This window comes from Etheostoma cragini, chromosome 18 (assembly GCF_013103735.1).
Source record: "Etheostoma cragini isolate CJK2018 chromosome 18, CSU_Ecrag_1.0, whole genome shotgun sequence".
In the NCBI taxonomy this organism is placed as follows: Eukaryota; Metazoa; Chordata; class Actinopteri; order Perciformes; family Percidae; genus Etheostoma; species Etheostoma cragini.
In genome coordinates, this window is record NC_048424.1 from 11,355,622 (window position 1) to 11,367,178 (window position 11,557).

At 39.0% G+C, this 11,557-nt stretch overlaps 1 protein-coding gene across 1 annotated transcript in view; it reads left to right on the top strand.

Annotated features, from left to right (window-relative positions):
* Positions 1 to 8,031, top strand: part of LOC117961404 (transforming growth factor beta-3 proprotein-like) — a 9,301-nt gene extending 1,270 nt beyond the window's left edge. Inside the window, exons 2-7 of the mRNA XM_034900044.1 lie at positions 3,672 to 3,835; positions 5,577 to 5,706; positions 5,877 to 5,984; positions 6,491 to 6,656; positions 6,883 to 7,036; positions 7,441 to 8,031. Coding sequence (XP_034755935.1) covers positions 3,672 to 3,835; positions 5,577 to 5,706; positions 5,877 to 5,984; positions 6,491 to 6,656; positions 6,883 to 7,036; positions 7,441 to 7,599 — 881 coding nt within the window. The 3' untranslated portion in view covers positions 7,600 to 8,031. The remainder of the gene's footprint in view (positions 1 to 3,671; positions 3,836 to 5,576; positions 5,707 to 5,876; positions 5,985 to 6,490; positions 6,657 to 6,882; positions 7,037 to 7,440) is intronic.
* Positions 8,032 to 11,557: the final 3,526 nt, after the last annotated feature.

The following is an 11,557-nucleotide window of genomic DNA, read 5'->3' on the forward strand; positions in this document are numbered from 1 at the left end:
GTTACTAACACCCACCTCCCCATTGAGGTGGAGCTTAAAATGACCCCACTTCCTGTCTTGGCCAGGGAATTAACCACACGGGTGGCCCCTGAGAATGAGATCACTTTCTGCACTGCTCAGGTTTAACTTTGCTAAATTGAGTGTGAAACTGAACCAGCATCCATCCCCTTAAATGTGAATGATTCCACTGTGTCATCATTTTATTGCCCCTTGGTAACATTTCACTGCTTGGTTAATAATGAGCTTTATTTTGTATGTGAACTATTTGTCAAGATTATCAGTAAAAGGCCTGTTAGGCTTACTTTTTTTCTCCGATTTGTGCTAAATTTCTATATGGTACAACTGTTTCCTCCTATAGAAATAAAAAATTATGAACTGGAAATGGAAAACCTGTGCTGAGAGGGACATGTGTCAGCACTTGAGAGAGATTCATACAGCATGTGGTCGACTGAGTTTGGATTACTGAGAAAGTAGAATAGGATAAATGCTGTGCGTGTGTAAGAGCCAAAGAGGGCCTCATGGTCCAAAGCAAAGCCAAGACCATTGCATCACAGTCCCTTTGAAATCAACAGGTGTTTCTCAAAAGACCCATTTTCCCTCAACAATGTTCTGTTTTGAATCTCACAAAATAGTTTTGACAAAAACGGCAGGCAGTAGGTGCCTTGAGTTGGTATGGTGGTTTCATTGCTGCACATGCCAACTGTGCCATTGGCATGGCAAAGTGTTATTTTTATGTGTTTAACGTGATCTCATACTTGGAAATATGCATTTCGTCAATACCCAGTATATCAACCTGCATTGCAGTTTTACTTAAATGAGTTTTAATGGGAAGTTCATCTCTATTGTAGCCTCACTGTACAGTATTTAATGACAGGTGTATCTTATACAGGCGTGCATACATGTTTTGTCTTGTGCTGCTTTGTCTTATCAACAGATCTCCCACGAATGATAAACACTTCATGTATAATTTCTTCATGTTTTTGTCAAAATCAGTTTAGATGTTTACAGTATTATTCAGAAGATGTGTTGATTTTCTCTTCAACAAGTCCTCCAAATGAAATGACAAAATACATAGTTTGTCACATATTTTAGCGTTTTCTGACCTGACGCCCCAATCGGCAGGACAACATAATTTGTCTCAAACAGTTACAAACATTCAATGTACTGTATTTATGATGTTGGTTGTTTGGTTCTGTTTATGGAAAGATCATGGTTTAGGTTGAAATAATGACTTGGTTGAGGAACATTGTGATTTGGCTAAGATGACTTCAACTTGGTTAGGGGAGCTTGGTTGTCATGGTGACAATAATAAATACTTTATGGGAAGGGAATTATCTGGCTCATGCTTTAAAAGAAACACTGACTTTGTCTTTTAAAACGGAAACAAACAAGCGGTCTCCTGTGTTAAAGTCTGATGTTTGGTTGACCCGTCCATCCACATCGACCTCCTCACTACACAAACCTTGTTGCTTTATTAAGACCGTCAGACTTCTTCCTCCTTTGCTCCTGTTAGATTTATTATGGCCACAAGAGCCACTTAAACATATCAGTTTGTACATCACTTGCTGAAACAACTGATGTGGTCATCATTTTTCTCTAATTAGCAGTATACGTTTTCAGAATCCAAATTGACATTTCTACTTGAGATGACAGATGTTTTCCCTTTAGGAATGAACTGTCTTTTGTTACTGATGTGTGTGCATTTAGCAGTTCTTTGGCCGAATGCAACAAAATGTCCCCATAAGGTGCTGTAGACCAATGTCTATACCTTTGGACAGAGCCAAGCTAGCTGTTTGCTGCTCCCAGTCTCTGCACTAAGCTAAGCTAACTGGCTGATGGCTGCAGCTTCATATTAACCGTGCAGACATGAGTGATGATTTTCTCGTCTTACTCTCGGTAAAAAAGCAAATAAGTGCATTTCCCAAAATGTTGAACTATTCCTTTGAAATCAGTTAGAAATGGTAGATTTTGAGTGAAGCGAGTTTTATGAAAACACAGCCACCTTCATGTGTTGCCCCTTATCATATAACAGGAGCTGGCTTTGTGGAATAAAGTTTTGACTCTTAGCCAGTGACATCACTTACTTTCCCTCAGTTAATCTGAGCAAACACACTTACTTTTTGAGGATTTTTGAAGGTAAACTGTTGACCTTTGGTGGATCTGAGGCAGCTCTATGAACCAACACAAATCCATGACAGGTGCAAATGAAGCAGAAAGCTGCTGGGAAACTGACAAATTACTACTTTGAGAGGCTGGACTGCAATCATCGGAAATATTTCCTTTCATAGCATGGTACGCATGCAGAATCTGGCATATGTCAATGATTGAGGTTAGGTTGTGGAGAAGTCATCATGGTCAGAAATGGGTTTGGGTCCAAAAAGTTGTCAGTGGGACCAAGTGTAGCAGGGTTTTGATATGCAGATACCAGCAAGGTGAAGTCATAGTAAGCTCAATAATATTGCTATTTCAATTACAACATATTAATTTCCTCCAAATATAGACAAATTGTGTTGGAGAAACACTGAGGAATTTTGATAAAGCAGGGAACCACACTAATCATTCACTATGGGCTGATAAACACACTGTCAGCCATTGAAGAGTAAGAAAACCCAAGATCCTATTTTAGGTGTAAATGGGTTTATAAGTCTTCTAGGATATAAAAAGAGTAAATCCATGTTATTATGTTCATATTAAAGTATCACTCTATTTCTGAAGCAATATGATATTTAAAAAAGGAAAAAAATTCCCATTGCATTGCCATTCAGAGTATGGAATTATTACATTTTCAAGCCAACTCAGTTGACAAAGTACTGCACCTTTTTTTTGTGCACAACTACAATTACTCTGGCATTGAGCGGATACAAGTTTGATCCAAAGAAACACCTCTTCCAACCCACAGAATTGTATTTTCAAAATTGTGTTGTGGAAGGAGACAGGCTAAAACAGTGTGTGTTATTATATGGAGCTGAAACGAGTTGTCAATGAATTATTCGACCAAGAGAAAAAATATTTTTAAAACCAATTAGTTATTGAAGTAACATTTCAAGGACAAATGCCCAAAAATCCCAAATGTATTTCTTTGGTCTTCTTTAGTACGATTCATATTTTGGTTTTGAAGTGTTGGTCGTACAAAATGAGAAAATAATTGTCAGATTAATGGATAATGTAAACAATTATAAGTTGCAGCCATATTCACTTTCACTGTTTCTGATGTCAACTGCAGACGTGTTTAAACATAACATTTTGTTTGATTTATGGTGGCAACTTGTTTCCAAAAAATAAAACATTTTTGTATGGCTTCTTACCAAAGCAGCTAATTTCCAATCACCTGCTTTGGTTTCAGGGTTGTGGTATTGTTCATGCTGGTTCACTGCCGCTGCCTACTGGGACACTTAAATAGGATATATATAGTAACACCTGGAAGAGATACTACTATGACAAGTCAAAATGGCTGCTGTGATAAAGGGCTACCTGAGAACCTTTCATTTAAACTGGTACACTCATATAAAAGAAATCATGCAAGTATCTCAAACTGTAAAAATGTTGTCTAGAGGTCCCGTAGCTTTTGAGGTCTGTGTTCGGGTATTAACTGCTTGTATTGTGTCAGACTTTGATAAGAACTTCCAAGCCTGTTCTCTTACAAAACTTTTATTTTATTCTCTTTGTTAAAGACGATCTGCTCCACTGCCTAAAAGGCATCACCTCTAAGGTTTTCCGCTTTAATGTCTCCGCCATGGAAAGGAACTCAACTAACCTCTTCAGAGCAGAGTTTCGAGCCCTGAGGGTGCCAAACTCGAGTTCCAAGAGGAATGAACAACGGATTGAGCTCTACCAGGTGCGTAAAGGTACCGTCTCCTTGTCCTTATAATAAGATCAAAGGTGAAGCTCACAGCCAAGGCAACAAGGAGTTTCAATGTCTTTCTTTTTTGGACTATAATCTTTGTTTTGTAGATAGCTATTCTAGTCTGTCAAGAACATATCTTACATAAGCTGGTTGGTTGTTCTCTACCACATGATTCTGGCCCCTTTTGACAAAGAGACCCAATGATAACCAGCTGGTGGTTGCAGGCATGGGTAACGGCCAGGCCTGCAGGCATGGGTAACAGCCTGGCGCGTAGGCATGGGTAACAGCCAGGCCTGCAGAATGTTAGTTGAACCGGGACAGGGGTACTGTTATTGCAGTGCTGGCAGCCCAGATTTAAAACAGTCCTACATTTTGGTTATGTACAGGTCTTCAACATTTATGCCTCATAACAGTATATTAAAAATGATATTAAGGAAACCATCTTCTCTGACCACAATGCCAAAGCCAGTATTTTCTCCATTTCCTTTCCGGGACAGAAGGTCTGTTTTTGTTTTGGCCTGTGTGTTGTTGTCAACTGCCCGTTTTGACACCAGAGGCCTGTACTACAAATCAAGATCAACATGCCCTGGATTTCTTTCACTTACCCGGCTTCCCTAACCCTAACAACCACGGTCCTGCATTACCTGTGCCACGATGGTGGTAAACAACTAGTTCAATCAACCCAGGCATTCCCAGTCCAGAGACGAGCTTGTTCACATATTAGAAGCAGTGTTTGCACAGCATGACCAATCACAAACATCTGAGCTGCATATTTTACATCAGAAGCCAAACTATAATTCTACATAAATATGAAGAACACAGACACGGTTTTACAGGCAAAATGCAATACAGTTGCTGCTTCCTAAAACAGGAAGAAAAGCCAACGCTGTAAATGTGTAAATCACAACGCTTATCAATATCACTTCCCCATCAGTCAGGCACAAGATCTGACCAGAATTACCCTTTAGCTTTCCATAAACTGGCTTGCTTTAGCCTATTATTTCAGTTGCTACCCTGGCAGTGGTAAGTGATCTAAGAGCAAATAAAAAAAGATAAAAAAATAATTCAAATTTGCGCATTGGCAACACATGGGAACACACTTCTACAGTCAGGTGTAGATAGATGTCATCAGGTCCCTGTTCTTTGTTTGTAATGTCCTTGGCATTTATCCAATAGAAGGATAATTATTGAAATAAAAAAAGAAACAAATCCCACCACATACCAGATACTCTGGTCAGGAACAATCTCATGAAAAACCCAAAAGAACAATAATGCCAATCACAGAATAATACAATAGGAAACTGCCAATTTACAATTTATGATTAATTGCCTCTTCACCCACGTAACTTAGATTTTTAGCTTTTTTTTTTTAGGAACGACAGTGTCAGTACCAACATGCTAAACTAAGATTGTGAACATGCACACATATACATCATAATGATAGCATCATTTTCATGAGAATGTTAGCATTTACTTCAAAGCATTGCCTCACAAGTCCAGCCTCACAAAGTGGCTAAGATGTATTTGCTGCAATTGTATTAATGTATTAAAATTATTTATATGCATTCTACAGTAATACTATCTTACCTCATAGCATGCATTTCAATTGATCAAAACTGTCTTCCTCTGATAACAACATTTTGTCCTATGTCCGCTCGATTCTACGCTTTGAAGTGGTTTCATTTTTCAGAGAAAACTTTTCAGAGTGACCGTTATTATCATTGATTTGCAGATTGTGAGGCCAAATGAACACATTAGGAAACAACGCTACATTGCAGCCAAGAACGTGCTGACCAAAGGTACTCCAGAGTGGGTCTCTTTTGATGTGACTGAAACAGTGCGGGAATGGCTGATGAACAGAGGTAAGCCTGAGGTTACTGTCAGTTTTTGTCTAAATGCTATTAATCACACACATACTGTATATATCATCCCATGTCTGAACTCTGAATGTGACTTGTTTGGAGTTTTAAAGAAGAAGACTGGTGACCTGGGCGTCTTTTTAGAAATTCTCTTTTCCATTATTTGCCATCAGGAACTAATCTCGGTTTGGAAATCAGTGTTCACTGTCCTTGCCACACCTTCAACCCCAATGGTGACATCATTGACAATGAGAGTGAGGTGCTGGAGGTAAAGTTTAAAGGTGGGCTTCAACAACATTAAGTGATTAAGTTAAATATACCAGATGTTAGGTGCTCTTTTGATCTAATGTCTGTAAATGTTAATGTTTTCTTACCATGTTACCATCCCTCCTTTCAGCTTAGATGCAATGGATTGTGTTGCATATGTTTGTGGTCCTTAGTACTACAATTTACAAGATTTCTTCTTTAATATATATTTCTTTAAATATGTCTTTATTCTGGTAAATAATTTGGGTTTAATTTAAAGGTGTTGATGATTGTTGTTATATTGTAGCCTGATTCAACGTTTGCTTCAGAGGACTAAAAATAAACTTAGAAACAACTTAGCTTTTACAAACAAAGTTTCCCTTTTTTTCTTGCTGTTTGCATGTCTGCATTGTGTAAAAATATGACAGAGACGACAGCTTCATAGTCAATCATTTTGCAAATTGTACGCTCGGATTGAGGGAAATTACCCAAAAAAAAAGCCACCAAATACTTGGTTTGTGTGCCTTATGTCTATAATTAGGTGTAGATGAAGATGAGGAGCACAGTCGCTTGGATCTGGATCACCTGAAGAGGAAAAAGGACCAGTACCTGCCTCACCTTATCCTCATGATGATCCCACCCCACCGCCTGGAAGCTCAGTCCACACGTAGACGCAAGAGAGCGCTGGACACAAACTACTGTTTCTCGTAAGGCTACATAAATCATCTTTAGCACTAGTGTTAGCACTAGTGTGCAATGCTTTTTTCCACTTATTATCATCATACATGGTATATCACAGGCATAATATCCCTAATATATGTTAAAAAACTGTACGTGGTCCCCCACATATGGCAAAGCTTATGTCAAATAATAGAAGCACCATTACAAAAATTAATTTAGGGACTAATGACACGATTGTTTGCTTTGTCACAGAAACACAGAGGAGAGCTGCTGTGTTCGCCGGCTCCACATTGATTTCCGACGTGATTTGGACTGGAAGTGGATCCATGAGCCCAGTGGTTACGATGCCAACTACTGCTCCGGGCCCTGCCCTTACCTGAGGAGCTCAGATACAACACACAGTTCGGTAAGAAGCACCCATCAGGGATACATAACAGGAGAGTTTGTGAGATTAAAATTACACAAAGAAAATATAGTTTCTCAGCAGTTAGTTCTAGTTTTATTTGCCCAAATTTTGAGGAACAGTATCCACCTCTGAGACCTCTGCCTCCACCTAGAGGTCTTCACAGGACCAAAATATTCAAACATTTTGGAACTACTTTTAACTGAAAAAATAGCCCTGATTTGTCCAGCAAACACATTTAGACAAGCATACAGCATTGTGTTAAATGTGATAAATCTCCCAGAAAATGTGAAAAAAGCTTATGAGAATTTATCAAATTGTTTATTTGGTCCATAATACGTCGCCATGATACATTCTCAATAAAGTGTCTCAACATTAAACAATCTCTCCTGTGTGCTTTCCAACAGCTGCTGAGCCTGTATAACACTCTGAATCCGGAGGCATCGGCCTCCCCCTGCTGCGTCCCTCAAGACCTGGAGCCCCTCACTATACTGTACTACTCTGGACGGACCCCAAAAGTGGAGCAGCTCTCCAACATGATCGTCAAGTCTTGCAAGTGTAGCTGAGAAGATGTGAAAGGCAAGGTAGTGCGACAGGATTATTACTAGGTACTGACAAAAACCCATGCTTGTTGACTTTTGGACTCTTAGCTGTGACAAATACAAAAACTGACCCTGTGGCCTCATGACTTAGATCTGAACACCACTATGGAGGTCACACACTTTTTAAGGATGCAGATTTTCATCTTTTTTCTGGTTATGTATTTTGCTTTCCTCCCACTCTGGATGAGAAGTAGTTATTTTCAGTTTAAACCAAACATTGCAATCATAGTATAATCTTAAAATATTTCTACATTTGTGAAGGTGGACCACACACTCCTAAAGCTAGACTGCAGAGAGCCCTGTACGAATCTATCTGTGATAGTGGGAGCTGCTTCATTGACAATGACTGAAAGGGACTTATTTTTGTGGTATATTTTCTGCTTCAGAGTTAAAGCAATATTTATATTAATATATTTTATATATTAATATAAATTATAAAGTTGCAGTCTCCATGTTGTCAGTAGAGCAGCTTTCCCGTCTCTAGCCTTGGGATAATATTGTTAATAGTCACAAATATAGATTGTGCTCTACTGAAGGGTCGAAGAGTCCTTTTAGGATGGATTTTACATTGACTTAAGTTCCCTTCCTTTCAAACAGTGGACATTATCTTCAAACATAAAAGGAGAAAGGACAGACTTGCTGCTGTATCCAAAGCCATAGCTGTGGTCAGGGAAAAGGAGAGCTGAGAGAATGCCTTCTGGATTTGCAATGGAAAGTGAATGAACAAAGAAGTTGAGCCAAGCTTTTTTTTTTTGGCTGGCCAGCAGCGATGGCCTTTTTTTTTTTTTTGCGGTGCATCTATTAGAATGGATTGAAGAAGAAGAAAAGGAGGAGGGGACCTTTATGGAAGTGAAGAACTATGATGGAAACAAGCCATGAGCACAATGCCATTCACTGGAAGTTCTCATCTCTAACAGGTTCAAATATTTATGGGACATCAAAGAACATACTGGAAAGGAACATGTGTTACGTAACAGGTTTTTATGGGATTTCTTTTACATCAATAGCAGATTTGATCTGTTATGCAACTTGTCATATAGTGATTGCTTCACTAACTGGGACAACGTTTGACGTAAACTAAGGGTACTGTTACATTTCCTTGTGATTCAAGAAGAATGTGCTTTTTGTCCACATACAAATTGCAGTTGTTGGACCAGTTGTATGTGATCCAGTGTATGTTTGACTGAAGTCTTATTGTATTAAAAGGGGACTATCACCAGAAAGTTAAATCAGAGCACTTTTCTCCAGCATTGATAGGAAATTTCATGTCATTTTAAACGTTTAAATCTTTTAAAACCATACTCTCCTATCAACTCACCTGTGCATCCCTCCTACCAGCTGACCAGGAATCGCAAGTGTAGTCAGGACTCTGTTGTTCTCAAAAACAGTGCAGTCTTTCATTCCCGCGGCTGCGGCTCTGTTAGTTTTGGTGCTCTTTTACAGTGTGAAGTCCTAATGGAACAAGAAAAATGAAGAGAGAGGGGAAAAAGTCATTACATGAAAGTGGCTGGATGTAAAGTTAGAACTAATTTTTCTCAGAGTCAGGAGAACGATTCTGAATCCCTGTACTGTTTTACATTCACTCAGTCATCTTACCTTTAGATGAAATTTAGGTGACTTTTTTTGGCAGTAATATTGTTTGATTGACTTGTTGATTGTGATTGTTATTAAAACACAACATGCAAAACTTGATTGAGCCCTTTCTAAATGTTAAGAATCTCTCCAGCTCTGTATTTTATTTAGTAAATAATAAAATGTAGGCTAATAGATCTGTAAAAACATTTAACTCAAAATTAGGAAATTATGAGTTTACCCACTGGTCTTGTCTGCCATATTGAAATGCTATTTTCTCATAATGTTTTGGTTCCATATGAACATAATTTTTCTTACTTGAATCTCACCAGTCGCACCTGTTTCCTGCAGAGCCTTTTTTTCTACCAAAGTAATAAATTTAACTTCTCTTTCTTTGGAATTGTTGCTTAATAGCTTTCCCAGGCAAAAAGCAATTACTCTTTTTTTCAGTACATGTTAATGTGCAGTCATCTATTTATTTTTGTGTTGTTCATAAAATAGTTACTAGGAATCACATACAAACATAAGAAGCCATTTTTACATTAAGTACCACTATCATGAAATCCTTTAATTCATCAGGAAGACCACTCCAACGAACCCTTTGACCTTTGAACAAGAGCTTCATTGCAGAGTATCTGGACCAAAATAAATGTATTAATTCTTAATGTTTTACCATTTGAAACGGAATTACCATACTCATAAACCTTAGGTGCAGATATGATCGCATATGTTAGATGCATACCTTTATTAATAAAATAGAAATGTTATGGGTCTATATAGCTTTACAACACATTTTATCACCATTAATGAAGCCTTGATTAAGGGCTGGTAGCACACATTTTTGTCATCTTCCCCACTGAACTAGCATTAGTTGCACAGATTTTTGTGCAACTGATGGGGGGGGGGGGTTGAGCTAATGTGGACTGACAAGTAGCCAGAGAGAATTCCCTTTCTCTTTGTGCCCGTTATTGTTCCCTGTCACAATCAATCAGAGACGAACCATGATAGAAACACAAAGACCAGAGGGCATGACGAGGTCTAAAAACAGGGGTCGGGGCTTTAATGGCTTTGCAGACAGCTTTGTACTAACTAACACACATTTCTGGTAAAGAGCAGCCGGGCTCCATGCATGATTGACTTTCAGCAAAAGCCTGCAGAAGTCATGCCACTTACTAACATTTAAGGTCCCTGCTAGAAATGTGTGGTGATAAAAACTTAGCAATGCTTTCATTAATTTTGTATCACATAACAGCAACTTCATTTCACTGTTTACTTCTTCAAATCAGTAAATGCAAACAAAACTGGTTTTCACTGGGTGGACCTCCAGCATGAGTAAAATTATATAGCTGATTCTTCCAGAATATCTTTTCCCATGCCGGTGTAATGGAAGCTGGCTGGGGGGTTAGCAATGGCAGGGCCTCTCCTAACAGAGGCAGTAGCTTGGCTTGGGTCTTTCTATTCATGCAAGGAGTCATTATTGCCCTCGTAGCGGTTATGGACAATATCCATTGTTCAGCAAAACATCTTAAAATGTGAGACAGCGGTTGTCTTAATATTCAGTATTTGGTTCTACAAAGGTGGCATACTGAGCAACATGACAAATCATTCATAAGCTGCACCACCTTAATGGATCCTAAAAAAAAAACATAACAAGGCTAAGCTGCTTTATTGCATACATCTTTCTGCTGAGTCTGGGCTTTCATTTAGAGCAGATGGACACTCAAGGATGGTTTGAAGATGGAGATAAGGAAGCTGACTATCTTAACCCCAAACCTGCAATAAAGCTATTTCCAGCTCTTGGCTACTGGATGAGCAAGCCATAATCTGATTGGAGTTCAGGATCCGTTTCTGGGGTTGGAGTCTGACTTTTTTGGAACGTGCTCTTCCAAGACCTACCAATGATGAATTGCATGACACATAAATGCACAGAGGTTTGGAAAACTGTGTCTGCTGCTATTCCCTAAGCAGATTAACAGATGTGCATGGAGAAAAAACTGAGAGGGGGGAAGTAAGAGACAGACCATGAGAGGGAAAGTAGGTGTGTGTGTGTGTGTGAGAGAGAAAGGACTGTTGCTGCAATAAAATCATCAGGTCACATCAGACCAGTTCTCAGGCCCCAGGGCAGAAAGAGTTGTGTAATTCAGCAATAGGGAGAACACACACACACACACACACACACACACACACACACACACACACACACACACACACACACACACACACACACACACACACACACACACACACACACACACACACACACACACACAAAGCCAGTGGCCATAGTTTCTGGAAAAGAGTGTAGGGGTGAACAAATATGTAAACACATATCAACTTCATAGACCTTTAT